The sequence below is a fragment of the Giraffa tippelskirchi genome, chromosome X (genome assembly GCF_054371585.1).
Source record: "Giraffa tippelskirchi isolate mGirTip1 chromosome X, T2T-mGirTip1v1.2.pri, whole genome shotgun sequence".
In the NCBI taxonomy this organism is placed as follows: domain Eukaryota; kingdom Metazoa; phylum Chordata; class Mammalia; order Artiodactyla; family Giraffidae; genus Giraffa; species Giraffa tippelskirchi.
Window position 1 is genome coordinate 131,364,797 of NC_137289.1, and position 12,950 is coordinate 131,377,746.

At 44.9% G+C, this 12,950-nt stretch overlaps 1 protein-coding gene across 2 annotated transcripts; it reads right to left on the bottom strand.

Annotated features, from left to right (window-relative positions):
* Nucleotides 1-1,424: 1,424 nt before the first annotated feature.
* On the bottom strand, nucleotides 1,425-4,595 carry LOC145535482 (melanoma-associated antigen B4-like). 2 transcript variants are annotated; one of them, XM_081563917.1, is made up of 2 exons: nucleotides 4,484-4,595; nucleotides 1,425-3,416 (listed from the first exon to the last, which is right to left on the bottom strand). In XM_081563917.1, exon 2 carries the CDS (start codon nucleotides 3,352-3,354, stop codon nucleotides 2,320-2,322), a length of 1,035 nt encoding a protein of 344 aa, XP_081420043.1. In that variant the 5' UTR covers nucleotides 3,355-3,416; nucleotides 4,484-4,595; the 3' UTR covers nucleotides 1,425-2,319. The 2 variants fall into 2 exon arrangements, with proteins under 2 accessions (XP_081420043.1, XP_081420044.1); XM_081563918.1 differs by having other exon boundaries at nucleotides 4,479-4,595.
* Between the last annotated feature and the right edge of the window lie 8,355 nt (nucleotides 4,596-12,950).

Sequence of the window (12,950 nt, forward strand, 5' to 3'; positions counted from 1 at the left end):
CGAGGAGGAGAACATTATAGGGCTCCACTCTTCTGGAATCGGTGGCCCCCGAGTCTTAGATCAGGTTTCCTACCTTGACTTCTGGTAGCATATGGGAATCCACCATCTCTGCTGGCTGAATCAGCTGGCCCGTGGCCAAGGCTTTTGCCTTCTTGAGACAACAGAAGGGGAGGTGAGAGAGCTATTCCCTGGCTACCCTTACCTGTTCTTCCGTGTCATCCCCCTTGCTATGGGGGGGTCCACTCCTCAGCACCCAGTGTCCTCACTGTAAATCCTATGAAGGCCTGTTAGGATCTGCTACTTGGGCAGAATTGGGGCTGCTGCTTCAAATCCAAGGCGCTGAACTCCCTGTGAACCCCTCCATCCTTGCCCTGCAGAAAGGAAGGCGCGCCTCCGACAGACTGCTCTCCCCATGGCCACACGAGGCAAGAAGCAGGATATCGTTTGTGGGACCCCTAGTGTTCTAAAATCCTCCCCTTGATAACTATCAGAGGCTGGGACTCCTCCGTCCACTGACCTGAGGACACGGCCCTTAAGCTAAGGCTTTTTTGTCCCTGACAATCGGGAAAGATAAATGAGGGCATATTGATCTTTTCAGGGTATCTGACATTGCATGTGTTCATGACCACGTTGTCCCTGAGTAGTTTTGTCTTCATTCGTACCATTCATTTAGGAACATTATTTTAACTTTATTCCAAACCAGTGCTTTGGGACAGGGCCCCATGTATCCAACGAGATACATTTTTTGGAGTGTTTAGAGGAAAAATGCGGAGAAGGCAATGGAACCCCACTCCAGTACTCTTGGCTGGAAACTCCCATGGACGGAGGAGCCTGGTAGGCTACAGTCCATGGGGTCACTAGGAGTCGGACACGACTGAGCGACTTCACTTTCACTTTTCCCTTTCATGCACTGGAGAAGGAAATGGCAACCCACTCCAGTATTCTTGCCTGGAGAATCCCGGGGACGGCGGAGCCTGGTGGGCTGCCGTCTATGGGGTCGCACAGAGTCGGACACGACTGGAGCGACTTAGCAGCAGCAGCAGCAGCAGCACAGGAAAAATGAATGAAAAGACAGGATGTCTGGCTTCGGCTGGGAGAAGTGGCACATTGTGGGCTCTGCACTAATCCAGATCGGGAGACTAGACCTAGGAAGGTCACTTCCATCAGTTTGTGAACTTGAGAAATTTGCAAGTTATCCATCCATAAATGGAGTCTGCTAAATCCGATCCTGCATGAATGCTGGAATGCATGTACTACGTATAAAGCAGTGGCATACGGATTAAGAAGCATTGGTTTGTAATAAATGGAAGTTATGATTACTATGAACCCCACAACTACCACCTTTCCTTCTGAGTTTATTTTTAATCCAGGAGAGAGCAGAGACTATGCAGTGAATTAGTACAAAAGAAACAAATATTCTTAAATGAGCTAAATAAGTCCAAGTATTTTTTATTTTTACTAAAAGAAAGTTTAAAAGAAGGTAAACCACGACTTAAAAGACATTTTAACTCTTATTTTTTTCTCCATTTTCTTTTTGTTTCTCAATATTTTCTGTGGTTGTCTTTCACATTACCATGAAAATCTCTTGCAGTGCTATGTTACCTACTTCCAGATCATAAAGACAATATAGATGGTTCATGAATATCTTTTATATCTACCAAAACTCTACCTTTAAAACTTTTAAAACAGCAATAAATATAACAGCAGGATCATTACCAAATTAATGCTCTGAAGAAAAACAAACTCGTAGAAGTAAAACTATTTGAAAAAAATGAAATACATAATATGTAGACATTACTCGTGTGAAACAGAAAGGTAAGTGAGATTTAAATTTTATTTCCTCCGCCTCTACTGCCCTGCACTCTTTACAAGCTTGAATGCCGTTCAAGAAAAATCCTCTTCTAATGTCATGTTATCCTGTCTGGATTGTGAGCAACATATTCAGTACTTTCAGTGTGTTTTACAAATACCCAAACTTTTAAAGCATTAAAACAGCAAGAAACTATGAGTTATATGATTCATACCTTTGAATTCTGAAGCACCATAAACCTTATCAAAAGTAGTAACATTTGAAAATACCAAACATCTCCCTCATCTCTTTACCTATCTGCTTTGAATCATCTTTCATTAGGTATTTCTCATATGGATAAAAGACAACAGATACATATTTTGTTAAAACGAACTGCACCTAAACTCGCTTACCATTTAAAACTGTAAGAACATAGGGGTTTTGTTTCCTCCACCCTACGACTCTGCGCCATTTAGGAGCTTGCCTGCTCTCTTCCAACACAGAGGGAACAAAGTGCCCTGCCCCCCTCCCTAGATGTGGGAGGAGCTGCAGGGGCTCTGGCCCCTGGAAGGGGCACTGGCCTCAGCCGTGGTAGGAGCCCTGGCCGCGCCTCTCTGCCCTGCTCTCTCCGCCTGATCTCTCAGAGCCTCGTCATAGAGGTCTGGGAAGGAACTAGGGACCGTTCGGTAGACCTTGGCCAGAACCTCCAGCACCTTCATCTTACTGGTCTCCGCACAAGCTCTCGGGCCCCACAGGAACTCATAGCGCGGAGGATCGCTGTTGGGCACCTGGCGGTACTTCAGGTACTCCTTCTGCACCAGATCTTTGGTGATGAGCCTTCTGGGCTCCCCAAAGATCCAGTGCCTCCTCCCAGCATACACCCCAAAGGCATTGAGGAATTGCCAGACCACCTCCTCGGTGGCCCGGTTACCATGCATGAAGATGACCCCCAGGAGCAACATGAGGAGACCGGACTTGGGCATGGCCCCCTCATCACTCGGACCTTCGTCGCCCCCGAGGTTGAGCTTGCTGTTGAGGGCGTAGATGTTCTTGACGCGGTCGACTTCCTTCAGCTCCAGGCCAAACACCAGCTCCACGCGCTCACAGGCATACCTGAAGATCTCGGGGTAGTGCGGCTTGTACTTCCTGCTGACGACTTTCATCATGGCCTTCTGCGTGATGGGCTCCTTCTTGGTGTACTTGTCCAGCAGGAAGTCCACCAGCATCCTGGCCCTCCTGGCCAGAGGGTCTATGCGAGTGCTCTGCACGGCCGGCGCTGCCTGGGAGGCACCTGCACTTTCCTCCTCTGGGCCCCGGGCACCTTCATCAGATCCTGCGCAGGAAGGCCCTGCGTCAGGAGAGCTAGGGGCCATGGCCCCCTGAAGCTCCTGGCGATCGGCAGCAGCAGGGGAGCTCGGGGGAGAACCCTGAGGGGCAGAAGAGGGCGAGGAGGGGCACTCCTCCTTTGGGGCTGCAGCAGCACTGGCCTGGGCCTCCTGAGTGTCCCCCGGGACCTGGTGGTGTTTCCTGCGGGCATGGGACTTGTTCTTGTGCTTCCGAGGCATGGTGACAACAGGTCAGGGACCGCAGGTGGGAGTGCGGGCAGGAAGGCAGGCAAGGAGGGCACCTGGAAGAGGGACAAGGAGACGCTGTGAGCACCTTCAGCAAGGAGAGTCCTCCCTGGCTTGAATGGAAGCCGCCTCTGAGGGGTCCTTGTGGCCATTGCTCTAGGACCCAGAGGGCTCCTGTTCTCCTGGTCAGCCTGTCCCCTGAGACCGCTGAGTAGCAAGTGAGAGTGAGCCCTGGGGCGCAGCAGACAGTCCTGCCTGGGCGTTAGAAGGGTGGCCAGTGGGGGCTGGCAGGGGAGGCAGGTCCTCTCAGCTGACATTCAGAGTCAGGACGAAAACTGGTGTGAGACTCCCCCATATCCAACGCCCGCTCTCCCGCACCCGGCCCGTTCCCTCTCCTTTCTGAAACTAACGCTGCAACCTTCCCTGTCACCCCAGATGAGGAGAGGAGGGCGTACTCAGCACCCACTGAAGGGTCCCAGGACCTTCCCTTCTGCCATCTCGTGGCTGCCCCTTCACAACCAGGCTCCATGCTCCCCTCTCAGACCGCCGCCCCCCTTCCCGATGTTTGGCCGGGAGGACGCGCTGACTGCAGGGGAGGGTCCTGAGTCGCCCGTTTGTCGGGGACGAGGGTCCTCATCCTGACTCTACCCGAACCCTGACATCCTCCCTGTACTGACCGGCTGCCAGCCCCTCAGACCAAGGTCCCCTCTTCCCCGAGTGTCCCGCGTCCGAGGTCGCAGTGAGGGAGCCCCTGAGCCTTTAGAGACGCCCGGCTGCTGCCCGGATGATCCGCGGCCAAATCGCGGTGAGTGGGGGGTGACGCATGGCTGCCGTTCTGGTGTAAGGAGACCCTCAGTCCCCCCCGAGGGTCCCTCCTTCACTCCACAGGGCTCGTGGCTCTCCCTCTACTGAGCAGAGCTGGGGTCCAGCAGAGCCTGACTGGGGCATTCTTTCCTGAGACCAGCTAGGGGTTAGTGCATGGTCTTGGGGCCTAAGAGCTAGGCTGGATCCTCTGCTCTGAGTGCGGCGGTCGGGTGGCCGGAGGTTGTGTGGCCCCCTCTGTTTGGAGGGAGAAGGGATTCGGAGTGCAGCGACGTGTCCCTGCACTTGTAACTCACGGCACCTCCGATCTTGACACCCGATGAGACCTGGGACTGCTTGCTCCCTCTGGCCACCGTCAACGGCAGCTCTCAGAGATGGCGGCACGTTCAAGGATGGCGTCGCACCCCCAGTGTGCTTAGGGGGACGTCACTTCCTGTCATGCGCATCTGGGCTCCAGGAGGCCCGCAGGGGCGGGACCTGGACAGGCGGGGTTCCGGAGGAGCCCAATCTCACAGGATTGGCACGTGGCCTTTCCCTTGACTCGTAAGGGGTCCTGGGACGCCCCTGTCCTGGTGTGTCAGCTGGCTCACTCCATGCCTCTCACTTCTGTCAGCACCCCAGCAGGAAGAATTGGCGAGCCCAAGCCTAACAGCCTTCCTGGAGCCCATGAGACCGACAGCGAGGGCTCTCTTGGGTTCCCTCCTCTGTAGTAAGCGATGCTCTGTCCTTCTCCATGCCTTCCCTTAACCCCTGTAGGTGCTGGGCTGCGTCCCATCTGCTGACGTGAGGCCAAGGCCTCACCTCGAAGATGTGAACCCCCGGGTCTCCTGGTATGAAGTGCACATACATCGTATCTCGCCATTTCTACCTGAGGCTTCCTGGAAATGGCTGCTCCAGGTAAGGTGAGCTGAGAGGGAAGGATGGGAGACTGTCTTCTGTGGTGTGGAACCCCTCACATCTCAGACAGAATCTTCATTCATATTGACTGCCGACAGGGCCTGGAAATCCTTCCCTTTCTGGTGTAAGTCCACCCTTGTCCCCAACCAGGCGCACACAATCCCAGAAGAGCAAGTGAAGGGGCTCCTTAGCCTGACAGTTCTCACTGTGGGCTCTCAGTCGACGGCAGGGTCATTGCTCATAAGTTCTGAGATGAAGTTCTGTCGTTTTGTACACTTACTGTGATACTAACTTTTCTCTTTTAGTCCCTGGGTGGTAGTCTGTTAAGGTGATCATTTAAAAGGGCCAGTGCTCATCCACTAACATTCCCTGGTGGCTCAGACAGTAAAGAATCCACCTGCGGTGTGGGAGACCTGGGTTCAATCCGTGGGTTGGGAAGACCCCCTGGAGGAGGGCATGGCAACCCACTCTAGTATTCTTGCCTGGAGTATCCCCTTCGACAGAGGAGCCTAGCGGGCTACAGTCCATGGGGTCGCAAAGAGTGGGACACAACTGAGTGACTAAGCACACACACAACAATCTTTGTGCTGGTTATTTCATGATCTGGGCCACACTGCCACATCCAATCCAAACTTTGGTGCCCCATGGTCCTGGCATGGGGCCTCGGAGATGCTGCCTCAGATACCTTCAGTGAAGCAGTGGAGATTCATGATCCCAGGGCAGAGTGGAAGAATCCGGGGCTCACGTTTAAAGCCTTTTCCAGCTGATCCTGTTGTCTGCTTCCCTTGCAGGCTGCGCATCTATGCCAGTCTCTGAGTACTCCCCCACCTGGGCACACATAGGGTCAAGTTCAGTGCAGACTTATTGTCCATCAAGGATTATTTAATTTTATGTTTTTACTTTTGTTAATAGTTTGCTTTATTCCTTCCATAAGATTTCCATGGTTACTTCAGGGTATAAGAAACAGCAGACCATGTTTCACTGTGGTCTCAGCTACCCTGAATGTGGTACTAAATCTGTAAGGGAGTTACGGAAAATTGACAGTCTTACAATATCTGTTCGCCTTCTTTTTCCTAAGACTCTCAGGAAATTCTTGTTGCCTCCATGAAGACTGTATACATTTTTCTAAAGTTTCTCTGTAGGTAAATTGTTTGTATGGTTGCTTATGTTTATGGTGTATTTTCTGTTACTTGCTGTAAGTAATTGTTGATTCTTCCAAGCCAATCTCTTGATTTTGCTATGGTGATCTTTGTTTATGCCAGATTTTTGAAGTTCCTTATATGTTTGAATATTTTCTGACCTGTTTTCTAAGATTTTTAGTTTGAGAATCAAATTGTTACTGTGATCTTTTGCATTTCATTACTTCTGACTTTTATTCATTTGGCATTGTTGTATATAACTCTAGTGACTATGTGTACTTCTCCAGATTTTTTTTCTAGATTTTAAATTCATAGATTTTTTTTCACAATTATTTCTAATTAGAAGATAATTAAATGTTATGTCAGATTCTCTTGCATGCAGCAGCTATATGTATGCATATATCCCCTCCGTCCTGAACCTCCCTCCCACCCCCAACCTCACCCCTCTAGGTCGTCACAGAGCTGATCCCTTGTGTCATGCAGCAACTTCCCCCAGATGCCTGTTGTCCACATGGTAGTGTATATTTGTCCATGCCACTCTCTCAATTCGTCTCACTGTCTGTTTCCCCTGATGCGTCCACATGTCCATTCTCTACATCTGTGTCTCCATTCTTGCCCTGCAAATAGGTTTATAACTACCATTTTGTAGATTCCATATATGTATGCGTTAATATACAATGATTTTCTCTTTCTAACTTATTTCATTCTGTATAACAGGCTCTAGGTGCATCCAATTCACTACAACAGACTTAAATTTGTTCTTTTTTATAAATGAGTAATATGCCATTGTCTATATCTACCACAACTTCTTTATCCAGTCATCTGTCAGTGGAAATTGAGGTTACTCTCCATGTCCTTGCCGTTGTAAATAGTGTTGCAATGAGCAGTGTGATCTTTTAAGTTATTTACTTAACTTAAATATACATGGATTTACTCAGTGTATATGCCCAGTAGAGGGATTGCTGCATCATATGGTAATTTTCTTTCTATATTTTAAAGGAATCTCCATACTGTATTCCATAGTGGCTATATCAATTTACATTCCCCCTCAGAGTGCAAGAGGGTTCCCTTTTATTCACACCCTCTCCTTCATTTATTTTTGGTAGATTTTTTTATGATGGCTTTTCTGACCCGTGTGAGGTGATACCCTGTGTAGTTACATTTGCATTTCTCTCATAATGAGCGACATTGAGTCTTTTTTCATGTTCTTTTGGACCATCTGTTTGTTGTGGTTTTTTTTCTATATAACCAAAATAGGATTACAGAAAATTAAGCAGATTACATAGAGTTCCCATACAGCCAGTCTCTTCCTCTACTTAGTATATTAACATCTTGTATTGTTTGAATGGATACAAGTTCACTTGTTACAATTGATCGACTAATATCAATGCGTTATTTTTAACTGTTGTCCATTGTTTACAATAGTTTTTACTTTTTCTCTTTCACAGTTCTGTAGTGCTTCACAAATGCATGACATTACCTGCTCCAGGAACATAGTGTCGTGCAGGGGAGTTTCAGTGCACTATAAATCTCCCATGCTCCACCTGCCCATCCCTCAAAACCTCACTTTGAGCCCCTGACAACTACTCAAAGGTTTCTTCTTTCTAAAGATTGGCCTTTCCCAGAATATAATATTAATAGAGTGATACAGGATGTAGGCTTTTTATACTGGCTCCTTCTACTAATCAATATGCATTTGTTTCTCTGTATGGTTTGATGGTTTGAAATTTTTCCTTTGAAGGCTGAATAGCATTCCATCATGAAAATTACCAAGTTTGTTTACCCATTCATGTACTGAAGGTCATCTTAGTTGATTTAAGTTTTTGGCAGCTATGAATTAGCCTACTATTAATATTTTTGAAGGGTTTTGGTGGAGATAAATTTTCAGCTCTTCTGCGTAAATACCTAAGTGTGCATTTGCTAGATCATATAAGGCTATGTTTAGCTTAAAAGAAATTGCCAGACAGTTTCCAGTATGTCTGTATCACTGCATTCCTTTCAGTAGTGAGTTAGAGTTCCTATTAGTCCTGGTCCTTGCCAGCATTTGATATCCTCAGGTGTTTGTTTTTGTGTTAGCCCTGTTAATAGGTATGTCATTGTTGTATTAATCTGAAATTCCCTGAAGACATGTGATGTAGACCATCTTTTCATAGGCTGGTTGCCATTTGTGTATATTCTTTGGTGAGATGTTTGTTCAGCTCTTTTAACCACTTTTAGATTGACTTATTTGTTTTCTTATTGTTGAGTTTCAAGAGTTCATTGTATATTTTTGTTACATGTTTATTATGAGATATGTCTTAGAATTATTTTTCCCAGTTTGTGTCCTTTCTTTTTCATTCTCTTAATAGAATATTTTGCAGATAGAAGTTTTTAATATTAACGAAGTTCAGCTTATGATTTTCTTTCATGGATTGTGCTTTTGGTGTTGTGCCTAAAATCTCATTACCAAACTCAAGTTTTGCCCCCGTGTTATCTTCTAGATTTTTTGGCCTATTCCGTATGGCATGTGGAATCCTAGTCCCCGACCAGCAATCAAACCTGTTTCCCCTGCAGTGGAAGTGTTGAGTCTAAAACACTGGACTGCCAGGGATGTCCCTGCAATTTTTTCTAAATTGTGAGTTTTTCATTTAGGTCTGTGATCCCTTTTTAGTTAATTATTTTGAAAGGTTCAGAGTTTGTATGTGGATTCATTTTTCTTATATATGGTTGTCTAGTTATCCCAGGACTGTAAGTTTAAAAGACTGTCCTTTTCCATTGAATTGCCTTTGCTCCTTTGTTAAGGGTCGGTTGAGTGTTCTGGCTGTCTGTTTCTGGATTGTCTGTTCTGTGCCATTGATCTGTCTAGTATTCTGTTAATAGCATACAGTCTTGATTATTGTAGGTTTAAAGTAAGTTTTGAAATCTAGTAATATCAATTCTCTGGCTTTGATCTTCTTCAATATTGACTTCAGTTGGTATTATGGATCATTTCATTTTTTACACAAACTTTAAATTGTTTGCTGCTATCTATAAGCTAACTTGCTGGAATGTTGAACAGGATTGCATGAAGTATCTAGATTAAGTTGGAAATACGTGACATCTCAACAATATAGCATCTCCCCATCTATGAACATGGAATGTCTGTCTATTTAGATCTTCTTTAATTTTTTTCAGTGCAGCTTATGAGTTTTTGTCATGTAAATCTTATACATGCTTTTTAAAGAGTTATTTCTCATATATTTTGGTGCTAGTGTAAATGTTGTTAGGTTTTTAATTGCAAGTTCCATCTCTTTCTTGGAAAACAATTGACTATTATATATTAACCTTGTTAATATATTAATTATATCTTGATAATATATTAACCTTATTCATTTATGGAGGAGGCAATGGCAACCCACTCCAGTACTCTTGCCTGGAAAATCCCATGGACAGAGGAGCCTGGTAGGCTGCAGTCCATGGGTCGCTAAGAGTCGGACACGACTGAGCGACTTCCCTTTCACTTTTCCCTTTCATGCATTGGAGAAGGAAATGGCAACCCACTCCAGTGTTCTTGCCTGGAGAATCCCAGGGATGGCGGAGCCTGGTGGGCTGCCGTCTATGAGGTCGCACAGAGTCGGACACGACTGAAGCGACATAGCAGTAGCCGTACAGTATTCATTTATACTCCTGACTTATTAATGCCTGGAGTTTTCTGGTTGTTGAGGATTATAATTCCATTTTTTTCTTCCAAATATGTGTATCTTTTGCTTCCTTGTCTTATCTCATTGCATTGGCTAGGGCTCTCAGTACAGTGTTGAACAGGCATGGTGAGAAGGGATATCCTCACCTTGTTCCTCACCTTAGTGTGACAGCATCTGTCTTCTCACTAGGAAGTATGATGTTTTACCTGTATTTCTTTTTAGATGTTTTATATGAAGCTGAGGAAATGCCTGTCTATATCTAGTTTGCTGAGAATTTTTATGATGAATGGGTGTTGGATTTTATCAGCAAAAATCCGTCTAGTCAAAGCTATGGTTTTTCCAGTAATCATGTATGGCTGTGAGAGTTGGACCATAAAGAATTGTGAACACCGAAGAATTGATGCTTTTGAACTGTTGGTTGGAGAACATTCTTTTTTTATTTTTAATTTATTTTCTTATTGAAGGATAATTGTTTTACAGAATGTTGTTGGTTTCTCTCAAACCTCAACATGAATCAGCCATAGGTATACCTATACCCCCTCCCTTTTGAACCTCCCTCCCATCTCCCTCCCCATCCCACCCCTCTAGGTTGATACAGAGCCCATTTGAGTTTCCTGAGCCATACAGCAAATTCCCATTGTCTATTTTACATATGAGAACATAAGTTTCCATGGTACTCTTTCATATAGCTCACCCTCTCCTCCCCTCTCCCCATGTCCATAAGTCTATTCTCTATGTCTGTTTCTCCATTGCTGCCCGGTAAAAAGAGTTTCTTCAGAACCATTTTTCTAGATTCTGTATATGTGTGTTAGAATATGATATTTATCTTTCTCTTTCTGACTCACTTCACTCGGTATGATAGGTTCCGGGTTCATCCACCTCATCAAAACTGACTCAAATGCGTTCCTTTTTATGGCTGAGTAATAGTCCATTATGTATATGTACCACAACTTCTTTACCCATTCATCTGTCAATGGACATCTAGGTTGCTTCCATGTTCTAGCTATTGTCAATAGTGCTGCAATGAACAATGGGGTACCAGTGTCTTTTTCAACCCTGGTTTCCTCAGGGTGTATGTCTAGGAGTGGGATTGCTGGGTCGTATGGTGGTTTTATTCCTAGTTTTTTAAGGAATCTCCTTACCGTCTTCCATAGTGGCTGTATCAATTTACATTCCCACCAACAGTGCAAGGGCCTTCCCTTTTCTCCACACCCTCTCTGGCATTTATTGTTTGCAGACTTTTTGATGATGGCCATTCTGACCGGTGTGAGGTGATATCTCACTGTGGTTTTGATTTGCATTTCTCTAATAATGAGCGATGTTGAGCATCTTTTCGTGTGTTTGTTAGCAGTCTGTATGTCTTCTCTGAAGAATTGTCTGTTTAGGTCTTTCTCCCACTTTTTGATTGGGTTGTTTGTTTTCCTGGTGTTGAGTTGTATGTACTGCTTGTATATTTTGGAAATTAATCCTTTGTCAGTTGTTTCGTTTGCTATTATTTTCTCCCATTCCCGAGGTTGTCTTTTCACCTTGCTTAGAGTTTCCTTTGCTGGGCAAAGGCTTTTCAGTTTAATCAGGTCCCACTTGTTTACTTTCGTTTTTATTTCCCTTACTCTAGGAGGTGAGTCATAGAGGGTCTTGCTTTGATTTATGTCCCTTTCTCTTTGGCTTCCTTCTTTTTCTGATCATTTTCCTTCACAGGTTTCAGGAAGCTCTCTCGGCTCTTAGCGTGCTTAATATGCTCGATACGCACGTTAATTCTCTTGGCAAGAATCTTGCCCTTAACTTGTTTGTTTACAATGAGGCCAACAGCATGCTGGGTAACATTGTAGACTCTCCCAGTTTTGCCATGCTAACATTTATGGGGCATTCCTTTTTGAACAGTACCCATCCCCTTGATATCTACAATATCACCCTTCTTGTAGATTCGCATGTATGTGGCCAAAGGAACAACTCCAAGTCTTCTAAAAGGCCTAGAGAACATGTAGCGGGTGCCCCTCCTCTTTCCCTTTGGGTTGGTCATTTTGGCGAATTACTGGAAGATGGCGGTTCCGGCCGAAAAGAAGCAACTTGTTGGTTTTTTAGAAATGTGTTGTGTCATCTCCACGTGTTTGTGTTTCTTACAGTTTTTTTTCTTGCAATTGATATCTAGTGTCATAGCGTTGTGGTCAGAGAAGATGTTTGATATGATTTCAATTTTCTTAAATGTACTGAGGTTTGATCTGTGACCCATGATGTGGTCTATCCTGGAGAATGTTCCATGTGCACTTGAGAAGAAGGTGTATTCTTCTGCATTCGGATGGAATGTCCTGAAGATATCAATGAGATCCATCTCATCTGATGTGTCACTTAAGACTTGTGTTTCCTTATTAATTTTCTGCTTTGATGAACTGTCCATTGGTGTGAGTGTGGTGTTAAAGTCTCCTACTATGATCGTGTTACTGTCCGTTTCTCCTTTCATGTCTTTTAGTGTTTGTCTCATGTATTGAGGTGCTCCTATGTTGGGTGCATAGATATTTACAATTGTTATGTCTTTCTCTCGGATTGATCCCTTGATCGTTATGTAGTGTCCTTCCTTATCTCTTGTAATCTTCTTTATTTTAAGGTCTATTTTGTCTGATATGAGAATTGCTACTCCAGCTTTCTTTTGCTTCCCATTTTTTGCCTGTCTGTGTCTGTGTCTTTTGGTTGGAGCATTTAGTCCATTTACATTTAAATAAGTTATTTATATATATGTTCCTATTGCCATGTTCTGAATTGTTTGGGGTTGATTTTGTAGATCTTTTTCCTTCTCTTGAATTTCTTGACTATATTCGTCCGTTTAACATTTGTTGTAAAGCTGGTTTTGTGGTACTGAATTCTCTTAACTGTTGCGTGTCTGAGAAGCTTTTGATTTCTCCATCAATTTTGAATGAGATCCTTGCCGGGTACAGTAATCTTGGTTGTAGATTTTTCCCTTTCAGGACTCTAAATATATGCTGCCATTCCCTTCTGGCCTGCAGAGTTTCTGCTGAAAGATCAGCTGTTAAGCGTATGGGGTTTCCCTCGTATGTTACTTGTTGCTTCTCCCCTGATG